The following is a 25,192-nucleotide window of genomic DNA, read 5'->3' as shown; positions in this document are numbered from 1 at the left end:
TATTGTCTCTTAAATATGGGGAATTTGATTTGTTTGAAGAATTTCTGGCTATTTCTAACCCACTTATAGTTATTCTGGCCTTGTTTTGGGCCACCAGATGAAACTGTATTTAAGGATCGGAATTACTAAAGAACTGGTCTTGTTCCAAAACAACATTTTTATATATAGTCCCCATCCTGCAAGTGACTGTGCCCAAATGGAGTCATTTGTAAGATCAGGGCCATAATAAATATGGGTGACTTGAAGGACCATGATCAGATGAGCAAGGGTTAATGCAGGTTGGAAAATCTAAAGCAGTTGTTCACTGCTTTACGTGCTCCTTTACTTGTCTGTTAACTCATCCTTCTATTCAAGCTGTTGTTGATTGCAAAAATCCTTCATGCTGTTGCAAGAATAGAATCTTAGTCTGGAGTTCATTCTTGGATGCCCTCTGTACGCAGATTTCTCATTGAAGTCAAGGGGAATTCTGCATGTGGAGGGTTTCAGGATCTACGCTGTTGTTAGTACAATGGAAGGTGCTCAGAGTGTTAAAGAATAATTCTGTTTTTAATTCCATTGAAACATCAGTTCAGAGAAAATATTGGTGCCAGGTTTTCCTCAAAGCACGAAGAGTCAATGGCCATGTCATACTACATATGTTATACTTTTTAAACTCTATATATTACTGTCTCTGTAAGATATCCCCCTCCCCCGTGAACAGTCCATATCACCAACATAAAAAATACCCCACATTTATGATCATGCCCACATTTTTTATCAGAATCTCTCATATCCCAAATCTCTGAGCAACTTCAAAGAGCTGCCACTTTTTAAAGTAACAGTTTTTCAGTGTTAGGCTTATTTCTACCCCACAAAAATATATATTACCGTATATACTCGTTCATAAGTCAAATTTTTTTAGTAAAAAAGGGAAGCACCAGAGAAGGGGGTCGGCTTATGAACGGGTATAGAGAGGGAGAGGTGGAACACAGCCCCTTCCTCAAACAGAAGGAGCAAAAAGAAGCAGCATAGCCAGCAGAGACAAAAGGAAAGAGGCAGGGCCAGAGTATCTCTGCTTCTGGCCACACTGCTCTCCCTCCAGCCTCCGAAGCAGCTGCAGCTCCGGGGCTGGCAGGCTGCAGCCATGCCGCTCAGCTTTGCCCCCCAGAGCAGGCTGTGGCCATGCTGCCGAGCCCGCCGGAGCATGCTGCAGCTGTGCTGCCCGACCCAGCCTGCTGGACCATGCTGCGGCCATGCCGCCCGGTCTGGCCTGCCGGAGCAGGCTGCAGCCGCATTGTCCAACCTGGCGGAGCAGCTCCAGTCAGGTCAGAGACTTCCTCCCCTGGCCCTCCCCAGATAAGGTGAGAAGGGATGGGCTGAGGAGAGTGTGGGGTTCCCGGGCTAGAGGTGGTGTCATGTGGGGGGTGGTCACAGGGGTTACTCCTCTGACTCCCAGCTTCTCCCCGCCAAAAAATTTCCCCACCTGTTGCTGTTCTGGCCCATCATGGTAAGCAGCTGGTGCACCAGGACACTTTGTTTACTTAGGTTTACCTCGTGCCTGTGGACGCTCGAGGTAAACAAACACCCAGGAGCCAAAGTTTCCTGACCCCTGAATTATAGGGTCAGCTTATGAACAGGTTATAAAAATTTTCCATGTTTTACTTATCCATCTGGGCGGGGGAGCAGCTTATAAACGAACCGGCTTATGATCGAGTATATATGGTACTCTGTGGTGCAGGATGGAACATTATTTAGTCATGCACCAGATGTTTCCTTCTGTTTCCTTTCCTCATTCCTGGATTTGGAAAAGGATTTGACTTGGGGCCACCTTTCTCTGGAATCGTGGTTGTGGCTGGAGTTACTTTCAAAACAAAGTGTGTGGGAGAATTGATTTCTGGAAGATCCACATGGAGTTCAGGAATTGCTCCTAACATTGGGTTCTAATCTTTCTGAATTATATACAAAGGCTACACAAAAAGGTAGAGCAAACTAACCCTCTCTTTGCCCCAACTCTCCTGCTGTACTGGATCCTTGTAAGTGAGAATATTCCTGATGTTTGTGCTTTTGTAGAATTTTTTTTTTTTTTAAATAATAGCTGAACCTTGTAACTCAGACATAGCAGGATAATATTTTCTCTTTCTGGCTTCTGTCATTGTAGTATTCAGCAGGTGGTGTAAAGTGATTGCTTTCTGTGGCATCAAGATGTCAGTATCATTTTGTGAATCAGTTACTGGAGGTTGCTGTCATAAGGAAACGCTACAAGCACATTTAGCTCAGACACATACAGACTTCGGAGACTGCCCGTTCTTTAATTCTAGATGCAAATGTGTTTAAACCCATGTCTCATTTGCAGATCAGTTCGGCTGCCAATTAATTGGGAGTATCTCCCAGACAGGCTGCAGGATGCATTTTTTCCCCCTCCATTCTCTGCCGTGACATTCTGTTTTCCTTTCAAGCCTCAATCACTACTGAATAGAATAAAGAATATTTTTCTTTGCGTGCTTGGCAATAAATAGGAGTACATTTTTCTGTCATAGGCCATGTTAAATTGCAAACTGGGTCATGGCAAGGGACTTGTATGCTTGGAAGCTTGGATTAAAGTAAAGTAGTGTGAAATTGTGATGCCTAATTGTTGTCATTAAGATTAGTCTACAAGGAAGCTACTTTGAGGCTTCGGCTTTTGCAGTTGAAAGAGTCTTTGAAAAATGGAATATTATATGAAGAAAAAGATAGTATTATTCTATGGGAATAAAGGGGAAGGGATTTATAACTAGCTTTTCTAGGCTAATTGCACACTCCCTGTTACTTGGCTTGCTCCTATCTCAAATATAATACACAGGAGTTTTTTAATATAGTAGCAGTGACTTCTCCCTGTAGCATATACAAAAAATTGATATCAGTTCTGTAAACATTATTGTTATGTAACTAGTTTCCACAGCTATTTAATTTAGGATTTGAGTGGTAAATATTTAACAAATATCCCTTCAGTATTTTATTCATTGATGTGTGTATTACAATATCAGTATATTACACACCTAGACCAAGTTCTAATTATTATTTGCACTGTGGCAAATCCAGAGAGCTTCACTGAACTGTTTGAAACTACTCTGGATTTATAAACCAGTGTAATTGATATCAGAATGTGTCCCATCTAATTATTTTGATAAAGAAAAGAACATAGTTCACTCTATTTTGATCCTTAATTGCATGATCTTCACTCATACTCTCCAAGAATATTGGCAAATGTCTTCTTGCTCCTACAATAAAAACATCAAGATATTAAGGAAATGAGCAGTGTTTTATTCTTGAGCATATTTTGGCTTTCTAGGGACTCTACTCTTAATAGGGTGTCTGCCAGTTTCTCATTGCTTTGGCTATCTAATCTTTGAAGCAATACTGTGCTATTCATATTGGCTTCCTGACAGCAGCTATCAGAGCTCCCAAGTGAGAGCATTATTCTGTGGATCTTTAACTAGTGAATGATAAGAGAGCTTTTGTCTCCTACTGTTTGGATTTGATCGCCACATCACCTTACTCTTTACTGACCACCTGCAGCTATTGCTCACCTGGAAACAGTAGCTACCGAAGAACAAGTGTGTTTGCAAAGAGGGTCACATTTTACACACTGATACTAAGGTAGATAATACTAGTGTGATAAAAGGCTATTCAGCAATTTACAATAGCTCAGGTGCAATTTTGTGTTTCCTTAAAGCCAGCTTTTACCAATCTTTTCAAAATGTGAGGGGAGAAGTATAAAGTTATGGAGGAGGTGACATTTTTGCAGACAGGTAGGCCTTATCACGAAAAGATATTTTTGCTAATTGTGCACAAGAAAGCAGTCGGAGCATTTGTGAAGTCAGTGAGAGTGTGCTATGAGCCATGACTCCTGGGTTTCATTCCAGACTCTTCCCATAACTTGCTATGTGGCCCTATGCCTTAGTTGGCCGTCTTTGAAAGGGGAGTAGACATACTTCCCTACTTCACAAAGGTGTTGTGAGGCTTAATTAATGTTTAGAATAGAGATCGGCAACCTTTGGCCCATGGCTCGCCAGGGTAAGCCCCCTGGCCAGCCGGGCCAGTTTGTTTACCTGTCATGTCCACTCCCACTGGCCGTGGTTCACCGCTCCAGGCCAATGGGGGCGGCGGGAAGCAGCACAGGACAAGAGATATGCTGGCTGCTGCTTCCCGCCGCCCCCATTGGCCTGGAGCGGTGAACCGCTGTTATACCAATAAAAACTAGCAGGATCTTATTAAAGGGGACAAGTCTCTTTTAGAGATATTTTTTTTCTTTTTACAGGCTGTTAGGCGGAGGTAGCTGTCATTACAAGCCTCCCAGAGCAGCCAGATCCCTGCAGCGTCTCTTTCTGTTGCATTTGGGGGTTTACATATGAGGATATATTGGGCCAATCTATCCTCTAGGTCCGAAATGGTGCAGATATCTGCAAGGGCTTGTTCAGTCCAAGACTGCTGCCATATCTCTGAAGGATTTGTTTAAAAGGCATTTCTCTTTAATAAAAGGTGAGGTAGAAGCTACTTTTGACTTCATTTTTTTCTGGACTTTTCCTTGCCTTTTCTTAAACATTTTTAATTTTGTCAGCGAGCAGCACTGTCTGGTCCCTGGAACCTCTTGTTGCCCCTGATTTGATTTTTTTTTTTCTCTTTTTCTGCTACCTCTTCGGAGGCCAGCAGGTTTGTTAACAATTTTATGAGCTCTTTATTTTCCTTCTACCCACGGGGGGGCCAGCAGGGTTTTGGTTAACCAAAGATAGAACCGTGCTCTGTAGAGCCGGTTGTGTGTGCACACAGATTGGTTTACAATAAGTGAGGCAAAAATACCAATAATCCCTTTCGTATTCTCCACCAAAATGTTATACCAATAAAAACTAGCAGGATCTTATTAAAGGGGACAAGACATTTGTCACATTTATTGTAAATACCAAAATAAAATAAAAGATAACAGTAAACAACATTGTTTGGCTACTTATTCCTATGATTATATATATATATTTCTAATATAAACCTTTAGTTATAAAGTATTAATTAACATTAAATCGTTTCTAACAATAAATCATTTTTAACAATAAATAATTTTTCATATAAACCATGTCTAATATAAACCTTCTTTAGTATCCCTACACCGCGGCCAGTTGGAGCCGTGATCGGCCGAACCTGTGGACGCGGCAGGTAAACAAACTGGCCTGGCCCACCAGGGGGCTTACCCTGCCGAGCCACTTGCCAAAGATTGCCAATCCCTGGTTTAGAATCTCAAATTAAACTATTCAAGTGTAATGAATTACTGTTCTGTTTCTCCAATTTATTGTGGTAACAACCTGTATGTCTAGAAATATTTAGGTTTGATATCTAACTTGATATATTCTTAACTACTAATTGTAATTTTTTAAAGTTACTTTTTTCAATATGTGGCTTTACAAGCTTCTTTACATTGAAACTTCTTTTTGTTTTGTTGTTTTTTTCTGGCAGGTTGGCAGTGAATTTGGATATTTTCCAAAGGATTTACTTGAAATAAATTATACTTACAATACCAGTGATGAGCTAGAACTACCAACAGATGTAAGTTTTGATTGTGACTTTTTTGACTGGCTGTATTACACTTAAGGCTCATTCCTGAATTGTGAGTGAAATCAGTGAGAGAGCTAACTGGGACCTCAATAACCCTAGAAGGAAAGAACTAATTACTTTTCAATAAGTCAACTAATATTGTGTGTATATATGTCTATATCCACCATAATTTGAACACTGGACTTGTCTTAAATGAAGCATTCTTTCTTCTGACAAAAAGTGACTAAATAACTATACATAGAATGGTCTCAGAATCCCTGAAGAAATGTTATTGGCTGGGTTGTTATGGAGGCTGTTTCATACAAACTCTGAATTAATAGGTTTGTTTCCCAGAACTTCTGGAACTTAGAGAAAAACTTTGGAACTGTGAAAGGCTCTTTGTTTGCTTAACTCTATTAGCATATAGATTATCAGTCTGATTCGGCAACTCTTACTCACATGGGTAACGCCATTGTAATTACTGGAAATACATATGTGAGTAAGGTTGCAGGATCAGTCTGAATTTTGGCCCATATGTATCGTGTAAGTACAAACCTTTAGTCTGTATCATTATTTATTTATGGTGGCACTCCGCTATATGCTAACCATTTGATAAAGAAGAACTTGTCCTTGCCATTTTACTGATAATAGTTCTAATTTCAAAGATGCACATGATAGATTATTTAAAATATAACCAACTCTGTCATTGACTCCCTATCTGTTCATGACTTCTTAGGACTTAGCCCACTGCTTGGAATCCTAAGGTCCTTACTTGGTTTTTCTACTCAGTCCTTACTCAAGAAAACTCCCATTGAACCAATGGAAGTTTTGATTACGGACTTCATGATTTAGTCTCCAGTTAATGGAAAAGTGTAGATACATGTAATGGTAAAGAAAATTGTTTGAACCTTTTACATCAGTGTAATAGAAAAAAATTTCTGATAACTGACAATGCTTTTTCCCTTTGTTCCAGGAAACTGATTTTGTTTGTTTTGACGGAGGAAAAGATGATTTTGATAACTACAATGTGGATGAGCTTTTAAAATCTTCAGAAGAAACTGTGGTGAACATGGGCAAAGCTGAATTAAATGCTCCAGGGACAGAAGTTGTTGAAGAAACCAAAGAGGAGGAGGAGGAGACAGAAAGGTCTGATACTGTAAAGCCCCTTGATGTTTCTGAGACTGATGTTCCTGAGCCAGGTCCAGAAGAAAACAAGAAAGTCCTCACCAAAACAGAAGAAAAAGGCAGTTTTCTTTCTGAAAATACTGAGAATGTACAGGGACTCTTCAAATCTGAGAGAGATGACCTCAACATATATAGCCATGAAAAAAAGTCTCAGGGAGAACAAATTGCACATCCTCACTCAGAAGGAATGCTACAAGAAAAATTAAAAGTGCTAGAAAGTGAAAATGCCAAATATTCTAATAATCCTCAGGGTACAGCCAAAGAATCAGATAAGGAGAGTGAAGAGACTGATGCCTATACACTTTTAAACAGAGAACTATCTATAGACTTGAAAACAAAATTTGGCTCAACTGCAGATGCTTTTGTGTCTGATGATGAGATGACTAGCCTTGTGACATCACTGGAGAATGATTTTAATGAAGATTTGAATACTGATTCTCATTACACAGAGTTGCTGGAAGATCTTAGGGAGCAATCTGAAGAAATTCCTTTGCTGTCATTTTCAAAAGAAGAAACTCCAGTGGACTCAGAAGCTGAAAAGCATTCAGCTGATAAATATGCTGACCATGAGTCAGAAAAGAATAAACCCTATGAAACAATTGAGGATGCCGCAGAGTTAATTACCCAAAGAAATAATGAGAAAAAAGACTATTTGGGTTTATTAACAACTGTAGAGGACACTATTTTTCCAACTCACAGAGGGGGTGCAAGAACAAATGATGAAACAGATGTGGGCAAGTCTGATTCACTGGAAGAAAAGGAGGAAGAGGATAAGGCAGTCCCAGTTAGTAAGGAGGATGAAACAGCAGCAACAGTTCAGCTTGAAGATCTAATAGAAGATGATCTTCTCAAAAAGGAAAAACATGTTGTAGATGGCCAAGATCCAAAGGAAAAAACAAACAAAACTAAACAGTATGAGGAAGAGTTCATGGATGATAAGACAGAATCATTTACTGAAGAACTGCACAGCACATCTGTGCATGATCCTAGTGCTATTCCTAGCCTAGAGTCTAAACTAGCCATTGAAGAAAAGCAAGAAACTTTAAAACCACCTGTAGGCAACATCAAAGATGACCCAGAAGGAATTACTCTTCATAAAATATTGAACGATGAAGAAAAAGCGGAGGAGGAGATTTTGGAGGACAGCTTGGAAAATGATACAAAACCCAAAACATTATGGAAGAAAATAAAGGAAAAAAAAGCATCTGGAGACCAGCAATCCATTAATTTCCTACCAGAACCACTGGAGGAGCAAAAAAGTGCATCCCAAAGTGACCTGGGGGATATTGACCTCTTAGAAGGCAAAAGAGAGCATGAAACATCTGCTACAGAGAAACAAGATATTCAACAAGATGGAGAGGATTCTGAACAAACAAGGGTACCTGAGAATGAGAATCAAACAAATGTTGCTATTAAGGAAGCTACTGAAATACTAAGGGGAAAAAAAGAAGACGACCTGAACAATCAGCATACCACTAAATCAGCTATTGAGCAATCTAAGCAACAAGAAAACAAGACCAGCTATTTGGAGGAAGCTGCAGAACAAGAGCTTTCCAGAAACACAGGCAAGAAGACACTAGAAAAAACTATTGGTGAAATAGCAACTGAAGAAATATCCACAGACACTACACAGGATGTTGACGCAGAGAGGATGACCCAACAAGACACTGCTCATAATGGGGATGAAAATAAAGACAAAGATCTTGGAACCGATATAGCTGGAGAAAAAACAATAAAACCAGAACTTCAGTCTGAAGAGTTCGAAGCTGAAGATGATGATGACCGCCTAAGTCAAGCAGAGGAAGAACTATTAGAAGATGACAATGCTGCAAGTGCAAAATTGTCAAAAGAGAGGCTTGCAAATAGACAGGGTAATAAATTAGATGGAGAAAGTACAAACCCAGAACTGGAAATACCAGATGAAGCTATTTCAGGAACTGCTAATCCTGTTTATGAGATAGAGGAAGCAAACACAACATTTAAGCATACCAGAAAGAACAGCATGCAAGATTTGAGTGAGACCAAGAATGAAGAGGAGGATATACAATTCAGTGGAGCTAAACTGAATGAGATGGAAGAAGAGGAGGAGTCTCCAGAAACAGAAGAAACATTAGTAGCACCTGAAGTGGAAGAAGAGGATGAAAGGATGTTGCCAAATGACAAGTCTCTTGAAACAGTGGACAGCAAAAATGACTTTAATCAAACAGAAGATCCTCTCCTAGAGGATCTTGTGCAGAAAGACCTGAAAGATATTCAGACCATAATAGAGCAGACAGGGCCTGCTGATACTTCTGTAACCACAAATGAAGCTGTGGAGCCAGAATACGGAGAGGCTGTGAAGCAGCTCACTATAATAAAGGAATTTCTTGATGAAAAGCGAGTGGCACGTTTACAAAAGTATCTTGGGCCCCAGCACATTGTCAGGGTAGAAGCCATGTTTCACAACATGAAGTTGAAGCTGGATCTTGCTCAAAAGGGTAACCATGATTATGAGGATATTGAACAAGCTTTGGATCAGATCCTTACATTTTCAGAATCTAGGATAATGGATATTGTGGAACACATTTTAGATGCAAGGCAAGCAGAAAATAAAGAAGAGATGGTGAAAGAAATAGATTTGTGGGATGAAGAAGGTGCACTGATGGATGATGTTCAGGAATTAATATATTCATTAAGGCACAAATACTCATCTGTTAGTGAGAGTGAACCTCTTGTATCCATTCCAGAACATGAGAAGGATTATAGCATGCATGGTACAGGTAGGCTCTTATATTTGACGATTGCTCAGGGGAAGTTGAGAGATTTTTTTGCTTGCCTATGGAGGACCTCCCCCTGCCCCCCAAACAGATAACCCTACTCTGAGTAGAGATTTTATAGCATAATTGGGTGGGGTGGGGTAGGGTTGGGGTGTGGGGAAAAGAAACCCAGACTCTATTTGGGACTTCACTATTGCTAATCAATTTTTATGTGGAAGGGCTCAGATACTATGCTGATGGTTGGCCGTATAAACCGTAAGAAAGAGAGATGACAGCTACTGAGCCTCAACCATCTGCTTCATTCTGATGAACAGGCCTCCTGCATATGAGACTGAAGTGAATGGATGTGGCAGGAAAGACCCATTCACACAGGGCAAAAAAAAAAATTACAGGCATGCAGTGAATTTTTAGAAATATGTAGTAGGTGCTGAACTTCCACAGCAGCTGCTTGTAACTAGTGTGCCATTATCTGATATGTGCAATGATTTTATATTAAACTTAGACACTGAAAAATTATCTAGATAAGAATCCTATCACTACTATATCATCAAAACACAGGGAATGAGTGGAGGAAATACTGAGCATGCCAACCTTGGCAAGGAAGATGAGCCATAGGCTTTGGGTATGTCTTCACTACCGGCCGTATCGGCGGGTAGCAATCGATTTCTTGGGGATCGATATATCGGGTTTAGATGAGACGCGATATATCGATCCCCGAACAAGCTCCTGTCAACTCTGGAACTCCACCAACACGAACGGCGGTAGCGGAGTTGATAGGGGGAGCCGCGGACATTGGTCCCGCGCCATGAGGACGGTAGGTAACTCGATCTAAGATACTTCGACTTCAGCTACGCTATTCACGTAGCTGAAGTTGCGTATCTTAGATTGATTTCCCAGCCCTTCATGAAGTCCACCAGAGACTGATTAGTCAGATAATAGTGATGGGGACAAAGATGAAGGGCAGTACAAAACCCTAGTATAAATAGGGCCCTTTTAACAGAAGCAAATAGTTTGCCATGTATTTTCTTATACATTGTTGTTACTGAGATTCAGTAAAACTGAATTATTCCATCTGGCCAGTGTTTTTACCTTGCATAATTTCCATGCAAATATTTAATTGAGTGTCACTGAAATTTGCCTAAAAATATACTGGAACAAAAAAATAGCCATCTGGAAGAATATATTTAGTGGAGGATATCGGGAAGACTTTGTCAGTCACAGTCTTCAAATAACTTTCGCTCAGTACAGCTGCCAGTGAGAAAGACAATCGAACTATGCCACATCCATGCTTTTCTCTCTACTATAGATACTGTAAAAGAAACTGAACATGACAGCCATCTTGTGGGAAGCCCAAGTTCAGCTGAAGAAATTGGTCAGAAGTTCCCACAAGTTGAAGATGAGAGGCCAGTATGGCATACTGAAGAGGAGGAGGAGGCTCTTAAACTGAGGGAGCCTGATCCAGATATGAATATTTTGGAACAGGTGGGGCTCTTGGATAAAAAGGAAACCCAGGAAATCCTTGATAATGAGAAGGGATTGCCACTGGAGGATACATCCCTTGGGCCAATTCAAAGTGCCAGAGAAGATTTGGCTGCAGGTAATTTTCTTGATGTTTTAAATTTTTTTTAAGAGGTGTATGGTTGAAGTGACATTGATATGTTATGGCTGGCAAATCCTGCCTAAACTTCCCAATGATTCTGATAATTACACAATTCAACTCTTGTTGAAGTCAACAGAAAGAGTCTTCTGTTGTGTTTGTGCACTACAAAAATAGCACAAATGCAATTTCTAATATTAATATTCAGACTGGTGTGCAGAATCTGATGGACAATCTAACTTTCTACCTTAGGTACCTATATGGCTCCCATTACCATGTATTTGAGAGTACCTCCCAATCTTTAATGTATTTATCCTCACAACACCCCTGTGAGAGTTTCCCTACGCTAGCTCTCTAACCACTAGACCAGGGGTGGGCAAACTTCTTTGGCCCAAGGGCCACATCTGGGTATGGAAATTGTATGACAGGCCATGAATGCTCATGAAATTGAGGGTTGGGGTGCGGGAAGACGTGAGGGCTCCATCTTGGGGTGGGGCTGGTGATGGGGGTTGGGGGCATAGAAGGGTGCTCCGGGCAGGGTCCAAGTGGTTCAGAGGGTGGGAGGGGGATCAGAGCTGGGGCAGGCGGTTGGGGCATGAGAGATGGTCAGGGGTGCAGGCTCCAAGCAGCGCTTACCTCAATCAGCTCCCAGAAGCAGCAGCATGTCGTGTTCCCCCAGGCTCCTACGTGGAGGTGCGGCCAGGCAGCTCTGTGCGCTGCCTCATCCGCAGGTACTACCCCTGTAGCTCCCATTGGCCACCGTTCCCGGTCAATGGGAGCTGCGGGGGCGGTGCTTGGGATGGGGGCAGCATGCAGAGCCCCCTGGCTGCCCCTGAATGTAGAAGTCAGATGGGGAGACATGCTGCTGCTTCCAGGAGCCGCACGAATCGGGACAAGCCCCCGACGCTGCTCCCTGGCTGGAGCACCAAAGCAGGGCAAGCCCTGGACCCTGCTCCCCGGCAGGAGCTCAAGGGCCGTATTAAAATGTCTGGAGGGACGGATGTGGCCCCTGGGCCAGAGTTTGCTCACTTCTGCACTAGACCATCCTTTACTATTACACATGATTGAGAGAAAATGATTCACATTAATCTCCAGTTACCCAGTATAAAACTTCTATGATATATCAACACACTATATGAATTTCAAATTTAAAAGAGTCACAAGCTAACAAAAAAGAGGCAACGGCAGAGGGTGGGTCGCTGGTTGTTTTAAAAAAATGTAGACAGCGCTGTAAAAATCTACCCAGTGCTGCATGCAATAAGATTTTCACTTTAGGGAATGGAGCCTGTCCTTTTCTGAATTCAGCCCAGGCTCACAGGACTATCTGATGACTATTTGGCATATGTGAAATGTGGTGGCAACTATTCAATTCCCAGTGGACAAAATGTCCACATTCCCAGGCCTGTTCTTTGCAGTCTCAGTGGAGTGACTAAAGCTTGAATGGGCCCAGAGCTGTCCTTTTACTCCTAAAGTGAGTCCAGGTTAGAACTGAGTCACAATGGCTAAGCACTGTAAATTGCAATGGTACTATCTGTACCTTTATCTTATTTGTGGCTAGACAAGTCTGCTGGGCCAGAAATTTCAGAGAACTATGCACAATGACTCAAGAGATCTGTTTCTTGAGTGGTAATGGCTCATTTAGACCCCATCACTTTGTATTTACTGTTGGGATTATATGTTTTCAGGTGTGCATTACTTTGCACTTATCAGTATTTAATTTCATCTGCCATTTTTTTTGTTGCCCAGTCACCCCGTTCTGTGAGATCTCTTTGTAACTCTTTGCATTTAGCTTTGGTCTTAACTATGTTCAGTGATTCTGCAGATTTTGCTACCTCATGTTCACTTCCTTTTCCAGATCATTTCTGAATATGTTGAACAGCACATTCCTAGTGCAGATTTCTGGGGAATCCCTCTATTTACCTCTCTCCATTGTGAAATCTGACCATGTATTCCTACCCTTTGTTTCCTATCTTTTAACCAGTTACTGATCCATGAGAGGACCTTTCCTCTTACCTCATGACTGCTTATTTTGCTTAGGGCCTTATGATATCTATGATGTAATGATAGTAAGAGTAAAAAAACATATTAGGTATTTTAGTTAAAGATCAGCCAGAGGTATGTTGGAGAGAAAAATATAAATGCTCATGCTTTAGGGCATAAACCAACCTTTAATTTAAAGGGGTTAGGAAAAAACTGCACTAATGGCCTGCTGATTCCACAGTTGTCCTCTATATGGGTTTCTTGCACCTTCCTCTGAAGCCTCTGGTACTGGACTAGATAGACCAGATTGCCAGTCTGAAAATTCCTAGATTTCTATGAGGTGGGTTAGAATTGTTAAGTTTGGATCCAGAGTAAAAGGTCCTAAAACTAAAGCGGATTCAGGCCAGACTCATCTAAATTTAGTATACCTCTACCTCGATATAACGCTGTCCTCGGGAGCCAAAACTTATATAACTTGCTTTGATCCACCGGAGTGCACAGCCCTGCCCCCCCGGAGCACTGCTTTACCGCATTATTTCTGAATTTGTGTTATATCGGGTCGCATTATAGCGAGGTAGAGGTATATATTAACATTGCCTTCTAAGAACACTAAATCCCTTGGAATCCTGCTTTTTCACCTACAGAACAGAAATATCACCATTTTCTGAAAGAACTTAGCAGAGATTCCTCAACTCTCTTCCATGTAAAATTAAATTAAAAATAATTTATTTGCTTGTAAGCAAAGTAAGCTTAGAAATGAGTTTATACAGTAGTAGGAAACCAACAGAGCTGGCAGCAAGTCCTGCCTGAGATCACCAACCCTAAGGCCTCTGTTTCCACTACCCCACCATCCACCCTCAGGGGATCGATGCACTCAGCTCGATTTAGCAGGTCTAGTGAAGACCCACCAAATCAACTGCTGGTCACTATCCAGTCGACCTGGTACTCTACCCTGAAGAAGAGCAAGAGAAGTCGACAGGAGAATGTCTCCTGTCAACCCAGCATAGTGTGGACTGCGCAGTAAGTTGACCTAAGATACATCCACTCCAACTACTTATTCACGTAGCTGGAGTTTCGTACCTTAGGTCAACTTACCATGGAAGTGTAGACGTAGCCTCAGACAGGAAAGAGATGAGCCACTAGGGAGCATGTGGAGTTTATGGATTCTGTACCTCTGCCACTCAACTTCTGCAGAGTTAATTTCTATCATCCGCTCTTTCCAATCTGACTTTGATATAAGACAACCACTCCCAAAAAATCAGCCTGAGTTTTTGGCTGACATAAAGCTGAATGTGAGTATATATGCATGATAGCCTAATTTTAGAACAGGAGTGGTCAAGTATCACTTTCAAGTGCTATTAGTAGGAATTCTGGGTAATGATGGAGAAAGAATTTACACATGTATCTCTTGCCACAGCAACAATTCCATGGTAAAGCATTGTTAGATCAGAAGTCTATGAGACAGGTACTTCTGAGGTCCAATCCTTGATGTCTCAACCACATGAACACTAATTTTAGAAAATTTTCATATTGTAGAAAGGGCCTAGGAATAAATACTAAGGTGTACTGTAGGCAATACTGTATGTTTACTTAAAATATTTCTGAAATTAACATTTTCCTCCTTTTAACTAAGGTATAGTTACTACTGCGGATGATACTGCGAAGATTGAAAGTCCTCACTTAGAAGCAGATCCTGCTGTACCGCATATAACTCTCAATGATGTGGCTGTTTTAGCTAAAGAAAACATGCGACCATTCGCAGATATTGTAAGTACAATATGGCATATACTTTTTAAAATTATTTATTTTTATGTTGATTTTTTTAAAATTGAGCATTCATAGTTGGCTTCCTGAGGTATCTCCAAAACAATTTTGTGAAACGTATAAAAAATGCATAAAAATTGGGTTGTTTGCAAAGAAAGCTGTTTAGGGAGCAGAGGACTATAGACTTGACTTCAGAAAAGCAGATATCTGCAGCATTAAAATGACCCAATGAAAACTGTTTATAAAGATGATTGTATTGTAGGAATACATGAAATTAAATTCAGTGTGAGAGTTCTGAGGGCTCGTATAAAGAGAGACGGTGCACCACTTTAGCTTGAACCGGTTTAGTTATGCCAACTACTTTTGGGTATGGGCTTACATCGCTTGAAAACTGTCTCTATTTAGCTTGTATTTGTATGTCTACAGGCACAAGCTACACTTGGCATGTGCCCACACGCAACTTGTACCGGGTAATTAAAATGACACCAAATCATCCCCCTTAGTGCTCGGTGCCCGCTGGGTGTAGCCGGGGATAGCGGGACAGGTCAGCCTGGTCAGAAAGCGGGCCGAGGCGCTCTCGCACCTGCGTAGGCTAGGCAGGGGGAGCGGACTGTGATTGCAGACACGCCCGGCAGCTCATGCCACGGAGCCGTCTCGCCTCTGACGGGCCCAGGCGCCGGCTGGGGAATGGCGACCCCCAGCTCGGCTGCTCGCGAAGCACAAAGGACCTGGGCTCACGCACTGCCCAGCTCCGCACGGTCCCCCCTCCCCACGTGGCTCAGGCAGGAGATTCGGAGCCGCTTCCGGGTTCCCGCGTCTCCCCGCCGGCGCCGGGTGATGACGCGAGAGGCCGGCGCCGGGGTCACCGTGAGGTGACGTGTTAGTAGGCGAGCGAAGGAGGCGAAGTTCGCTCAGTGCCGCCGGCTGCGGCCCCCCTCCCCATGGAGACCGCGGCCCCCTCCACCACCCCCGGGGCAGCCGCCACCGCCGCGGGCCCCGCCGCGGTCCTGCTGGGGCCCCTGTCCCGCGGATACGCCGCCCTCATGGGCCGGCTGCTGCAGGTGGGCGCGGGCTTGCGGTCAGCCGGGGCGGGGGGCGCTGGGGTGGGAGCCCCCGGGCGGCTCGCGTGGATTCCCCTGCACGTGCCCCGGGATCCCGAGCCGGGGCCCGGACCCCTCCCCCTTTGCGCAACGCCCCCCAGCCACGGGTGGCAGCGGGGGCGGGGGCCGCCGGGGTAGCGAGAGCTGTGAGCTTGGGCCGTACTCACCGCAACTCCCGCCGCCCTGTTCCCCTGACCCCTCGGGCAGCGAGCCAGCGCGGAAACCAGGCCTGGAGCGGGGCTGGTCCCTCCTCGCCTGGAGGAGGTGGGCCGGTTGTCACTGGGGGTTAGGAAGGAGAAGATGGCTGGTTATTGAGAGCTAGGCCTTGGGTGCGTTGGGGGAGCAAGAGACTCTTCGTTTCCTCAATGTTCAGTAACTTCCCAGCCAAGGAATAAATTCTCTTATGATTACTTGTTCTTTCCATTTTACCGTGGTTTGTGTTATCACTGTTGGCTACGTATATCCCATTATAATGCTGTCATGGATCTCGGCTTTCTGTTAGGTCACTCCCATTTTCCCGGAATTTCACAAATCACTTCTACCTAAAGCTTGCACTTATGAGAAACAAAGTAGGAAAATCGGTAGAGGTTTTTGTCGCTGTAACATTAGATGGACTATTTTGGGGTGTGTTGTCTTTCGTTTGGGCTTGTGAGTTGGTATTATGATTTTTTTGCACATAATTGTATATTCAAAAAGACTGTTGAAACAAGACAGATCTCTGGATGAGCTGGATCTTGGCCTTTAACATTTAATTTTTCAAAGGTTATGGAAGATTGCATGTTTTAGTTGTGTGGCTAAAAAGAGGATTCAGTGGCTAAATGTGTTTAAAATAAAATTGACTTATCCAACATAACTTTTATATCAGGGATGGGAAGAGACCATTTGGCAAGGATGAAGCTAGGGGCTGAGAAAACATTCAGACTATCAAGTTTCATTATATTTTCTTAGGGTTCAGTATAGTGCTAATGACAGGAAATGTAAAAAGGAATGACTTGATGTGCTGAAGAGCTAATTGATTAGTTATCTATAACTACAAATGTGATCCACTTGGCCTTGTTTTTAAAAAGAAGGCAGTGGCTTCTAGGGAGTGTTTGATGGTTAAATTGTATAGAAGCCCATACCTTTCCGGTTCTTCAGATATTCAAACACTTTTTGAGTAGAAATGTGATCGGATTGCTTGCATCTGTGTTGCCAAACTCAACTATCAAGCTTTTTCATGGCTCCAGAGATGCTTCTTTAGGCTAATTTCATTTCCTTGGCATGTTCTAGCACTGAGCTCTTTTTAGGCAGTTTGAGACAGTTATGATTACCCTCGAAGGTTTTGGATAGTCCTCTCTAGTTTTATTAGTAGAAGATTGAGTTTTCCTTCTTTTGCTCTTTCTGTGTATCTTATTAATATGTCTTTTTTTTTAAAAAAATTGTTCATGGTTGTCAACCCTGTTGTTTTAGTTGGTTGCCACACTGCCTGAGGACATGCGGCCTGGGCCTGACTTCCATGGACTTCCATGGGAGCCCATCATTATCACTGCCTTGGTGGGAATTGCTACTCTGGGTATACTGTTCTGGAGAACCTGCCTTTCAGTGAGTACACTTTAAGTTTACGAGCATACTGATGTTTAGTACTTTGTGATGTTGGGCTCTTGTGGCTGAATACTTGTAATGCTACAAGTATCAAAGCAATATTTTTCTTTCCTTTCCCATCTAGATCATTAACGTTAATTTAGTGTTTAACAGTTTCTTTTAAAACTGAAACCAGTATTCTTTAATTTGTGGAGTGAGTCTATCAAACTATCACAGTGAAAATTTCAATAACAGTTAATGTATAGTTCCAAGATTGCAGAGTTGTTATGGAAACCTTAGAATGCTGAGGAAGAGTAAAATTGTCTTTGCAAATTATGCCTCCTAAGTGCCTGTTCCAGTCCCCAACCACCTACATAAAAAGCATTTGACCACTCACCTGACCATTTCCAGTTCTCTGGTAGGAGATCTAGTCTTCATTGCAGCTGCAGAGCCCCTTCATAACCCACTTCTTGCCCACTCCACACAGAATGTTTCACATTTCCCTTTTCCACAAACAAATCCCTGGGCAATGTTTTTATCCCTGACCAGCCTTCAAATATAATTTCTTTTCCAGTGTCATCCATTTGGGAATTAATATTTAAATTTAGATTGCTAAAGTGACAATTTATTTTGCAACCTTTAAATTAAATGAGAATAAGCACTTAAAAATTCTACACATTTGGCAACACCTCTTACTGTGTAAAGTAGAATAATATGGAAAACAAACATGTTTTGGGACAGCATTGATTTTTCATCACTCTAGCTTTGTTGCTTAATACACTGATTCCAGATCTCACGCAAAGTCTTGTTAATTTATAGGGGCATAAGAAGGAGAATTTTTTGTGTGTTTTTGTTAGTAGTATTTTCTCGGAAAATAGTAATTTCTGTACAAATGTAGTTCATTTTAACTAATTGATTGCAGCTAGGTTTGTGTGCCCCCCCTTAACATCTGCAAATTTGAGATGATCATTTGCTGTACAGTTGGTTAATTTTTTATTAATTTATTCTAATTTGGGTTATTTGTGCCTTCCTAATAGTTGAATAAACAATCCTTTACCCAGGCTCTGAAATAGGACATTAGCCTAGAAGCTTTTATTAGCTAAGCTTGTTTATTCAATGTTAGTTGACAGAGAGATATATGTAGATCTTTCAGTACGCTAATTCAGGCCACATGTACTTAAGGCTAACTATCTCCCTCTTGATTATTTTTCCCCCTTTGGAGAGGGATTCGTAGAAGCCTTTGAATAACTCTTTTTGTGACCAATTCCTCTTGTTCTTGTTTTGTCCTGTAGGTAAAGAGTAGAATGTATCAAGGTAAGATGCTTTATGCTTTTCAGTGTTCTTACAGTCATTTAAACACTTTGAATATGTTATGAGGGCTAAGTATTAGTTGACTTTTCCTTTCCAAGAGAACATATAGCTAAGATTATTGTATATGCTAGGGGAAGCCAGCATGAGCCATGTGTACTGTGCTGTGGCAGTGCTTATCTTTTAATATTAAGGTGCTGCACGGATTGGCTGCCTGGATTAACATGAAACATTGGATACTAGGGCTTCTCATCGCTACAGCCCACACCTCCAAGTTAAGGATAAAGGTGGCAACCACAAGCAACACTTCAAATGCCACCTTCAGTAGGGTGGAGGTTGAGTGTCAAAACCCCATGTGTAGTGGGGAGGAGAGGAGCAGCAGTTGCACTGCAGTTTATGGGTTACTGGAGCAGTAACTGGTGCCGCATGCCATGGAGGGGTAGGATGCATAACGTCCTTGCAGAAATTGTCATGGAGGAAGCTGGAGGTTTTGAAAACTGGAAACAGGAGAATTGATGCTTATGACATCTAGGGAGATGTGGGAGGCAATTTGGGACTTGGATAAGCATATTAGCTGGATGTTTCTATGAAGAAGATTAACATCAAAATAATATTGATACTGAAACCTAAAGACGATAATTTTAGCAAGCTGTTAGGTGGAGGAGCAAGTTCATACCTCTCCAGGCTGTTGTTTCATCAGAGAAATACTCCCTATGAGGACTAAACACAGCTTCATCAAGCTCATCAGCACCGCTCACCAGTTTAGGATCTGCTCATGTTCTCAATGTTTCCTTCACAGCCATGAGAGGTAGAAACCTTGGCCTAGATTCTCTGCTGCACAGATTTTAGTTTTGGTGCCCTAGAGAGAGCCAGCTATCAAGGAGCCATTTAGAGTTCCCTGAGTCTCAGAGAAGATCTATGCCCCCACCTCAACCCCCACATAAGTTAGAGCTATCTGAGGTTGCAGTGGTTCCCAAGGAAATGTGCTGTCTGGGCATAAGCAGAATGTGTCCTGCTCTGACAGGCTTCCTGGGCTCTGTGAGGAAGGATGCCCAGGAGCCAGATACACAGCTGTGCACCAACTGAAGTTTCCCCCATGGCAGGGGAATTCTTAACTCTGTATCCAGTTGCTTTCCAATCCTTTTACGTAAATGAAAGCTTAAGTTCTATAGCACAGTTGTGCAGGAAGGTGTGAGTGCCATGGAAAGGTGGCATGCACAAGACCCTGTTTTGTGATATAGTCCTCACTTGAAAACAGTCTACAAAGTGGTGATAGCTGCTTTGAGTTTTCTCTCAGGACCTGGAGTACAATTATTAGATTTATTCTTTTTCCCTTAGTGACTGAAAAGCAACTTGCTGAAAAGATTAAAAATCTCCTACAAGAAAAAACAGAAATCTTAGAGAAGATGTCAGAATATGACCAAAAGGTACTGCACTATTTGCCTACTTCATGCCTCTTAATTTCCTGTTATTGGTTTACTATACAGTGAATAAACAGCTAATGTCTTAGCATTATTTCTGTAACCTACACGGCATATTGTCTTCTGTCATGTTTCTCTGGCATTTGAGACACAGTTTGTAAATAACATGCAGAAAACTTGTGCTCTATTACTATTTGTTTTTTGTACCTTCTGTGTTATAATCTTATTCTTTCGGTGCACCTAGATTAAGGAAGCCAAGGAATCTGTAAAGGTGGCCCAGAAACAGAACACTAGTCTCTCAAATGAAGCTGCAGGACTTAAGGTAAGGAGCAGCTCATGCTTTCTATGATGTGCATGAAAATATACAAATACTGTTCTTTAGTTGGTTGGAAATTGTTTCTATTACAGGATGTTATCAAGGGGCTTGAAGAAACAAACCATCTCCTAGATGACAGATTGAGAAACCTGCACACAATGCTAGAAACAGAGAGACAGCAGAATGTGAAGAAAGAGGACCAAGTAAGATATCAGTAATAGCCAGTGGTGCCCTAGAGGGGTTTAGCTTGGGGTCGCTGTGCCTGAATTGTCAAGGTGAGGAGGGCTGAGTGAACTAGTTCAGAAAAAGAACTGAGGTAAACAGTCTCCCAAAATTCAAAGTAGAGTTTTGACTGACTTTTTTTTAATCCCATGATTCTGCACTTCCGTGTCTCAACCAAAAGCAGAAACACTGAAATCCAAGGAAAGACTGCTTTCTGGGATTTCCTGGCAATATTGATTTCAGACTATGTTCCAATTGTTATCCTAACTGATCTGAAATTTCACCAGCTCCCTAGGAACTTCAATTTTGTTACAAGGATGAAATTTTCTAAGGACTCCCTTGCCCTTATTCAAGCCTTTTCATGTTGATCCTCCTGACACAAAGGATATATCTCCATGCCTGGGGAGACAGACGTACCCTAGCTCTGGTCAAGCGCAGTGGTTCTCAAACTGTGGGTTGGGAACCCAAAGTAGGTTGCGACTCCATTTTAGTGGGGTTTCCAGGGCTGGCATTAGAATTGTTGGGGCCAAAGCCTGAGCCCCACCACCTGGGGTCTCAGGCTTGGCTTTGCCCTCCACCCAGCTTTCCAGCCCCCTCCCGGGGCGATTGGGCCCAGGCAGGCTCAGGCGTCAGTCCTCCCCGCTCTGGGGTTGTGTAGTAATTTTTGTTGTCAGAAGGGGGTTGCAGTGCAATGACATTTGAGAACCCCTGAACTAGCATATTCAAAGCAGCAGCCTGGATGTGGCAGCATGAGCTACCCACCTGAGTACAGACCCTAGGAGCAGGGTGGGCATGTACTTAGCAGCTAGCCTGTTTCTCAATATCCGCATCGCTATTTTTAGCATGCTAGCTTGAGCAGAGCAAGTGTCTCTCTGTGTGTGCTGGGAGGCATGCTCCGAGCTACAATGTAGACATACCCCAAGATGGCTAAACTCAGATTCCACTGAGTTCCAGTGTTACTTTTTCATTTGGTCAAAAGTTGTTGCTAGGTGGCAGCAGCAAACTGCACTTTTCACTTCAGGTTGGAGAAACTGATCCTGAAACACTATTAGCCTAGAAAGCAAGAGGTGTAGGTTGGTCCCAAACTAATTTTTTTTTTTTTAAATTCCCCTGCCCCTGGTGTGACAACATGTTGTGCTCCAATTAATCTGAGAGCTGGCTCTGAAAATCTAGTTTAGTCAGAGTTTCAGGTGTGTTCAAATACCTCGATAATATATTCTTTAATGGTAACTGAAATTAAATTTAAATTGTGAAGCTAAAATGGAGTCGCCTTTAATTCTATCTTATGCAGATATTGGAAATGAAGAAGTCTTTGGAGAAACTCCAAGAAGTTATCATGCTGCATTCTGTAGAGCTTTCGGAGGTAAAGCACTTTCTAGATCTTCCTTCAGAGTCATTCACAGAAGCTGGTTTTTGTATCAGCTATCTTCATGTATTAAGATTGTGACCTTAAGCACTCCTGTATTCACGCCTTACCTAAGTTCCCTCTAAGCTGTGCAGCTGCCTAATAAGCATCGCTTAAGGTTGTGGTGGGGAGAGATGCCCTTCCCCAAGCCCTGGACCTGCCGCGACCGGGGGACCCCAGCACCCCAGCCTGGGACCTGCTGGGGGCAGGCACCCCAACCCAGTTTAGCCGGGACCTGCCGCAACCGGGGGAGAGGTGCCTCTCCCTCCCAGTCCAGGTGCTGCTGCTGCTGAGAGAGAGCGCTGTGGGGGAATCCTCTCTCCCCACCATAGCCCCGGGGAGCCCCGCTGCACTCTAAGCCCCTCATCTCCACCCCCACCCCAGAGCCTGCATCCCAAACTGAAGCCGTTACCCCCACCCCCACCCCCACCCCAATCCTCTGCCTCATCCATGAGCCCCTCATCCCGGAGCCTTCACCCCACCCCCCCGCACTCCAACCTTCTGCTCCAGCCCTGAGCCCCCTCCCACAATCTGAACCCCTCTGCCCCACCCCACCACAATAATTTTGTTACGTGCACTAATATGGAGATGTGTCACACATCACCTCCATATCGGTGCATGTATCAAAATTCATTCCCCACATGGGTGGGAAAGATTAGAGGGAACACTGCATCTTACACATTGTTTTAATAATCTTTGTACAAAATATGCTTTCCGAAGTATCATCTTCAAATCTGGTAACTCACTGATAGTTAATGTTCTGGTGTGATATATGTACACAGTGGTTGTTAAGAGTTAAGAGTATATACTGGAATTATGATTAAAGTGTGTTTAAACCAGACCAGTCAGGGAGAGCTAGTAAACAAGTCAACATCAGACAAATGTGTATTTGATTTTCTGACCAGCCCAGTCTTCAGGTAAAGACAATGAAGTCCATTTTTACATATTAAGCTAACAAGTAGGGAAGAAAGAGTATGGAGCTTCCTTTATCTCCAGACGCCATGTCACCTTTCTCACAGCTTGAATAAACTTTACTTTGAAGAGTAACCTTCAAAACAATTCATTTCAAAGTTTTTTCTGGAGTATAAAGGTGGGGGTTGAACCACAAGTGATAAACAATTAAATCAACTGATTTATAATACAGTAATATTGTATACAAAGTGCATCGAGTGAGGTCTTTTCTAGATGCTAATGACACACTGGTGGGTGATAGAATTGTGAAATATATATATTAACACTATATATGAGGAAATATGGAGACTTGATTTTTTAAAGAATGTGGCAAAACAGGGAGAAACAGGTTCCCTACTAGATCACAGAGAAGGCAGCTATTTACCTGTCTTCTGTGTAAATTAAGCATAGTGGAAACAAAACAGTAGATACCCCATTTACATGCAGGGGGATGGGAAGCCCACAGGAAGGGAAGAACTGTGTGAGGTTACGTTCCTCTTCAAACAAAGTAATTGAACTTCAGAAGATATAAGTAAGGAGAGGAGCCATCTTTGGTATCTATCACTAGACAGACATAAGGGAACACAGCTCTTGCAAGCTGCGAAAAAGGAGTCCTTTAATCCTTCAAAGGGGCGGGTGTTTGACATCTCTGGGAACTGAATATAGGAGAGAAACTTGCATAGGCAAAGATTGTACCTTGCTAGATTAAGCTTTAGACTTTTAGATGCATGTCTTCACTTTTGCTTTACTTGTAACCCTTTCTAACTTTTTATTCTTTTAAATGGTATCACTTAAACTATGTTCTAATGCTAATAAATGTGTTTTATTCTTATTATAAACCAACTCAGTGCTGTGTTGAAATGGAAGGGTGTATTTATCCCAGTTAAGTGTGGTGTGCTTTGTGACTTTAGAGGAACAAACAAACCTTTACTATTTCTCTGAAGTGACTGGACATTACAGAGTAAATGGTTTTGGGAAAATTCAGGATATTGCGTTGGTGTCACCTTGCTGGTTATTTAAAAAAAAAAAAAAAAAGTGAGAGGAAGCCAGAATGGGACCCTAGACAGGCTCCTGGGGTCAAAGCTGCTGAACCAGGGCTGTCTACCACACGGACACTTCAAACTGAATGCTTGTAGTTTGGTTGTAAGCATCCCAGGTTGGGAACTACAACAGCAAAGCATTGTGAGGGACCCAGAGCTGCAGGGCAAGCAGTGACACGACCCCTCACCAGTCTCGATTGCACCCTCAGACTGTCACAAATACCTGAGAGCAAATCTTAACCTACCAGATTTTTTGGAGCGGGGGACGGGTTGCTTTTAACACTTTTTTAAATACTATAATCCATAACATACAATTCTTAAATGACATGTTGAAATTTTTTAGGTTCAAATAGTCCTCAATGAAACTAAACTAAGTGAAGAAAAAGTGAAGTCTGAGCTTCGTCATGTACAGGAAGAGAATGCTAGACTGAAAAAGAGAAAGGAGCAAGTAAGCATTTCAGGCTCACTAGTCTTTTGATGTTACCTGTGTTTCTTCCTGGAATTCTGTAATATTTTACACTGTGCACTAGGTCAGTTGGAAAACTGAGTGTATTGTTGTTTAAAAAAAAAAAAAAATGTCCCACAACTATTTCTCCTGCAATTAATTCTTGTTGTCAAATACTAGAATAAATAAACCTATGGGATTTTTAAGGTGGTTTCCACAGCACGTGCAGATCTTAAACTGTTGCTTTTCAAGTATTTATACGCTGAGACACCAAGCCTTTCCACACTTTGTGGTCTTAGCACATTCTTTCCTATCATCCTAATATTAGTATCTTATGTTGATTGGATCATCTTGGTATGAGTCAGAGGTATGATAAAACTCAAGTCCACTATTTCAGAGTTAGCCCTGATTGACAGATGTCTTACAAAGCTTTGCAGGCAGGTTGATTCCCATTTGTATGTTGTGAAAGCTTCACCAGTTCCAGTGAGCCAGCTGCTAACCCTTCTATGAAATTGTTGCTATGTTGACGTGATGGCCAGTGTCTCATCAGAAGCAAAATTTCAGATGCTAATGTTACCACTTATGGACAGGGCTGAGTGAAGCC

General features: G+C 42.3%; 1 protein-coding gene across 6 annotated transcripts in view; it reads left to right on the top strand.

The window, feature by feature from the left end:
- MIA3 (MIA SH3 domain ER export factor 3) overlaps positions 1-25,192 on the top strand; it is a 221,936-nt gene that overhangs the window by 184,974 nt on the left and 11,770 nt on the right. For 4 of the 6 annotated variants that reach the window (XM_032784370.2, XM_032784368.2, XM_032784372.2 and 1 more), the window contains 11 exons: positions 5,461-5,550; positions 6,512-9,482; positions 10,786-11,076; positions 14,690-14,823; positions 17,370-17,501; positions 18,773-18,794; positions 20,127-20,215; positions 20,454-20,531; positions 20,618-20,728; positions 22,039-22,110; positions 24,487-24,591. In XM_032784370.2, the coding sequence (XP_032640261.1) occupies positions 5,461-5,550; positions 6,512-9,482; positions 10,786-11,076; positions 14,690-14,823; positions 17,370-17,501; positions 18,773-18,794; positions 20,127-20,215; positions 20,454-20,531; positions 20,618-20,728; positions 22,039-22,110; positions 24,487-24,591 (4,095 nt within the window). Of the gene's footprint in view, positions 1-5,460; positions 5,551-6,511; positions 9,483-10,785; positions 11,077-14,689; positions 14,824-15,746; positions 15,882-17,369; positions 17,502-18,772; positions 18,795-20,126; positions 20,216-20,453; positions 20,532-20,617; positions 20,729-22,038; positions 22,111-24,486; positions 24,592-25,192 lie in introns of those variants that run through there. The other 2 variants (XM_075064319.1, XM_032784373.2) reach the window with 2 other exon arrangements.

This window comes from Chelonoidis abingdonii, chromosome 3, assembly GCF_003597395.2.
Source record: "Chelonoidis abingdonii isolate Lonesome George chromosome 3, CheloAbing_2.0, whole genome shotgun sequence".
Classification (NCBI taxonomy): Eukaryota; Metazoa; Chordata; order Testudines; family Testudinidae; genus Chelonoidis; species Chelonoidis abingdonii.
The sequence above is the reverse complement of the archived record's forward strand: the minus strand, read 5'-3'. Positions and strand labels throughout refer to the sequence as shown.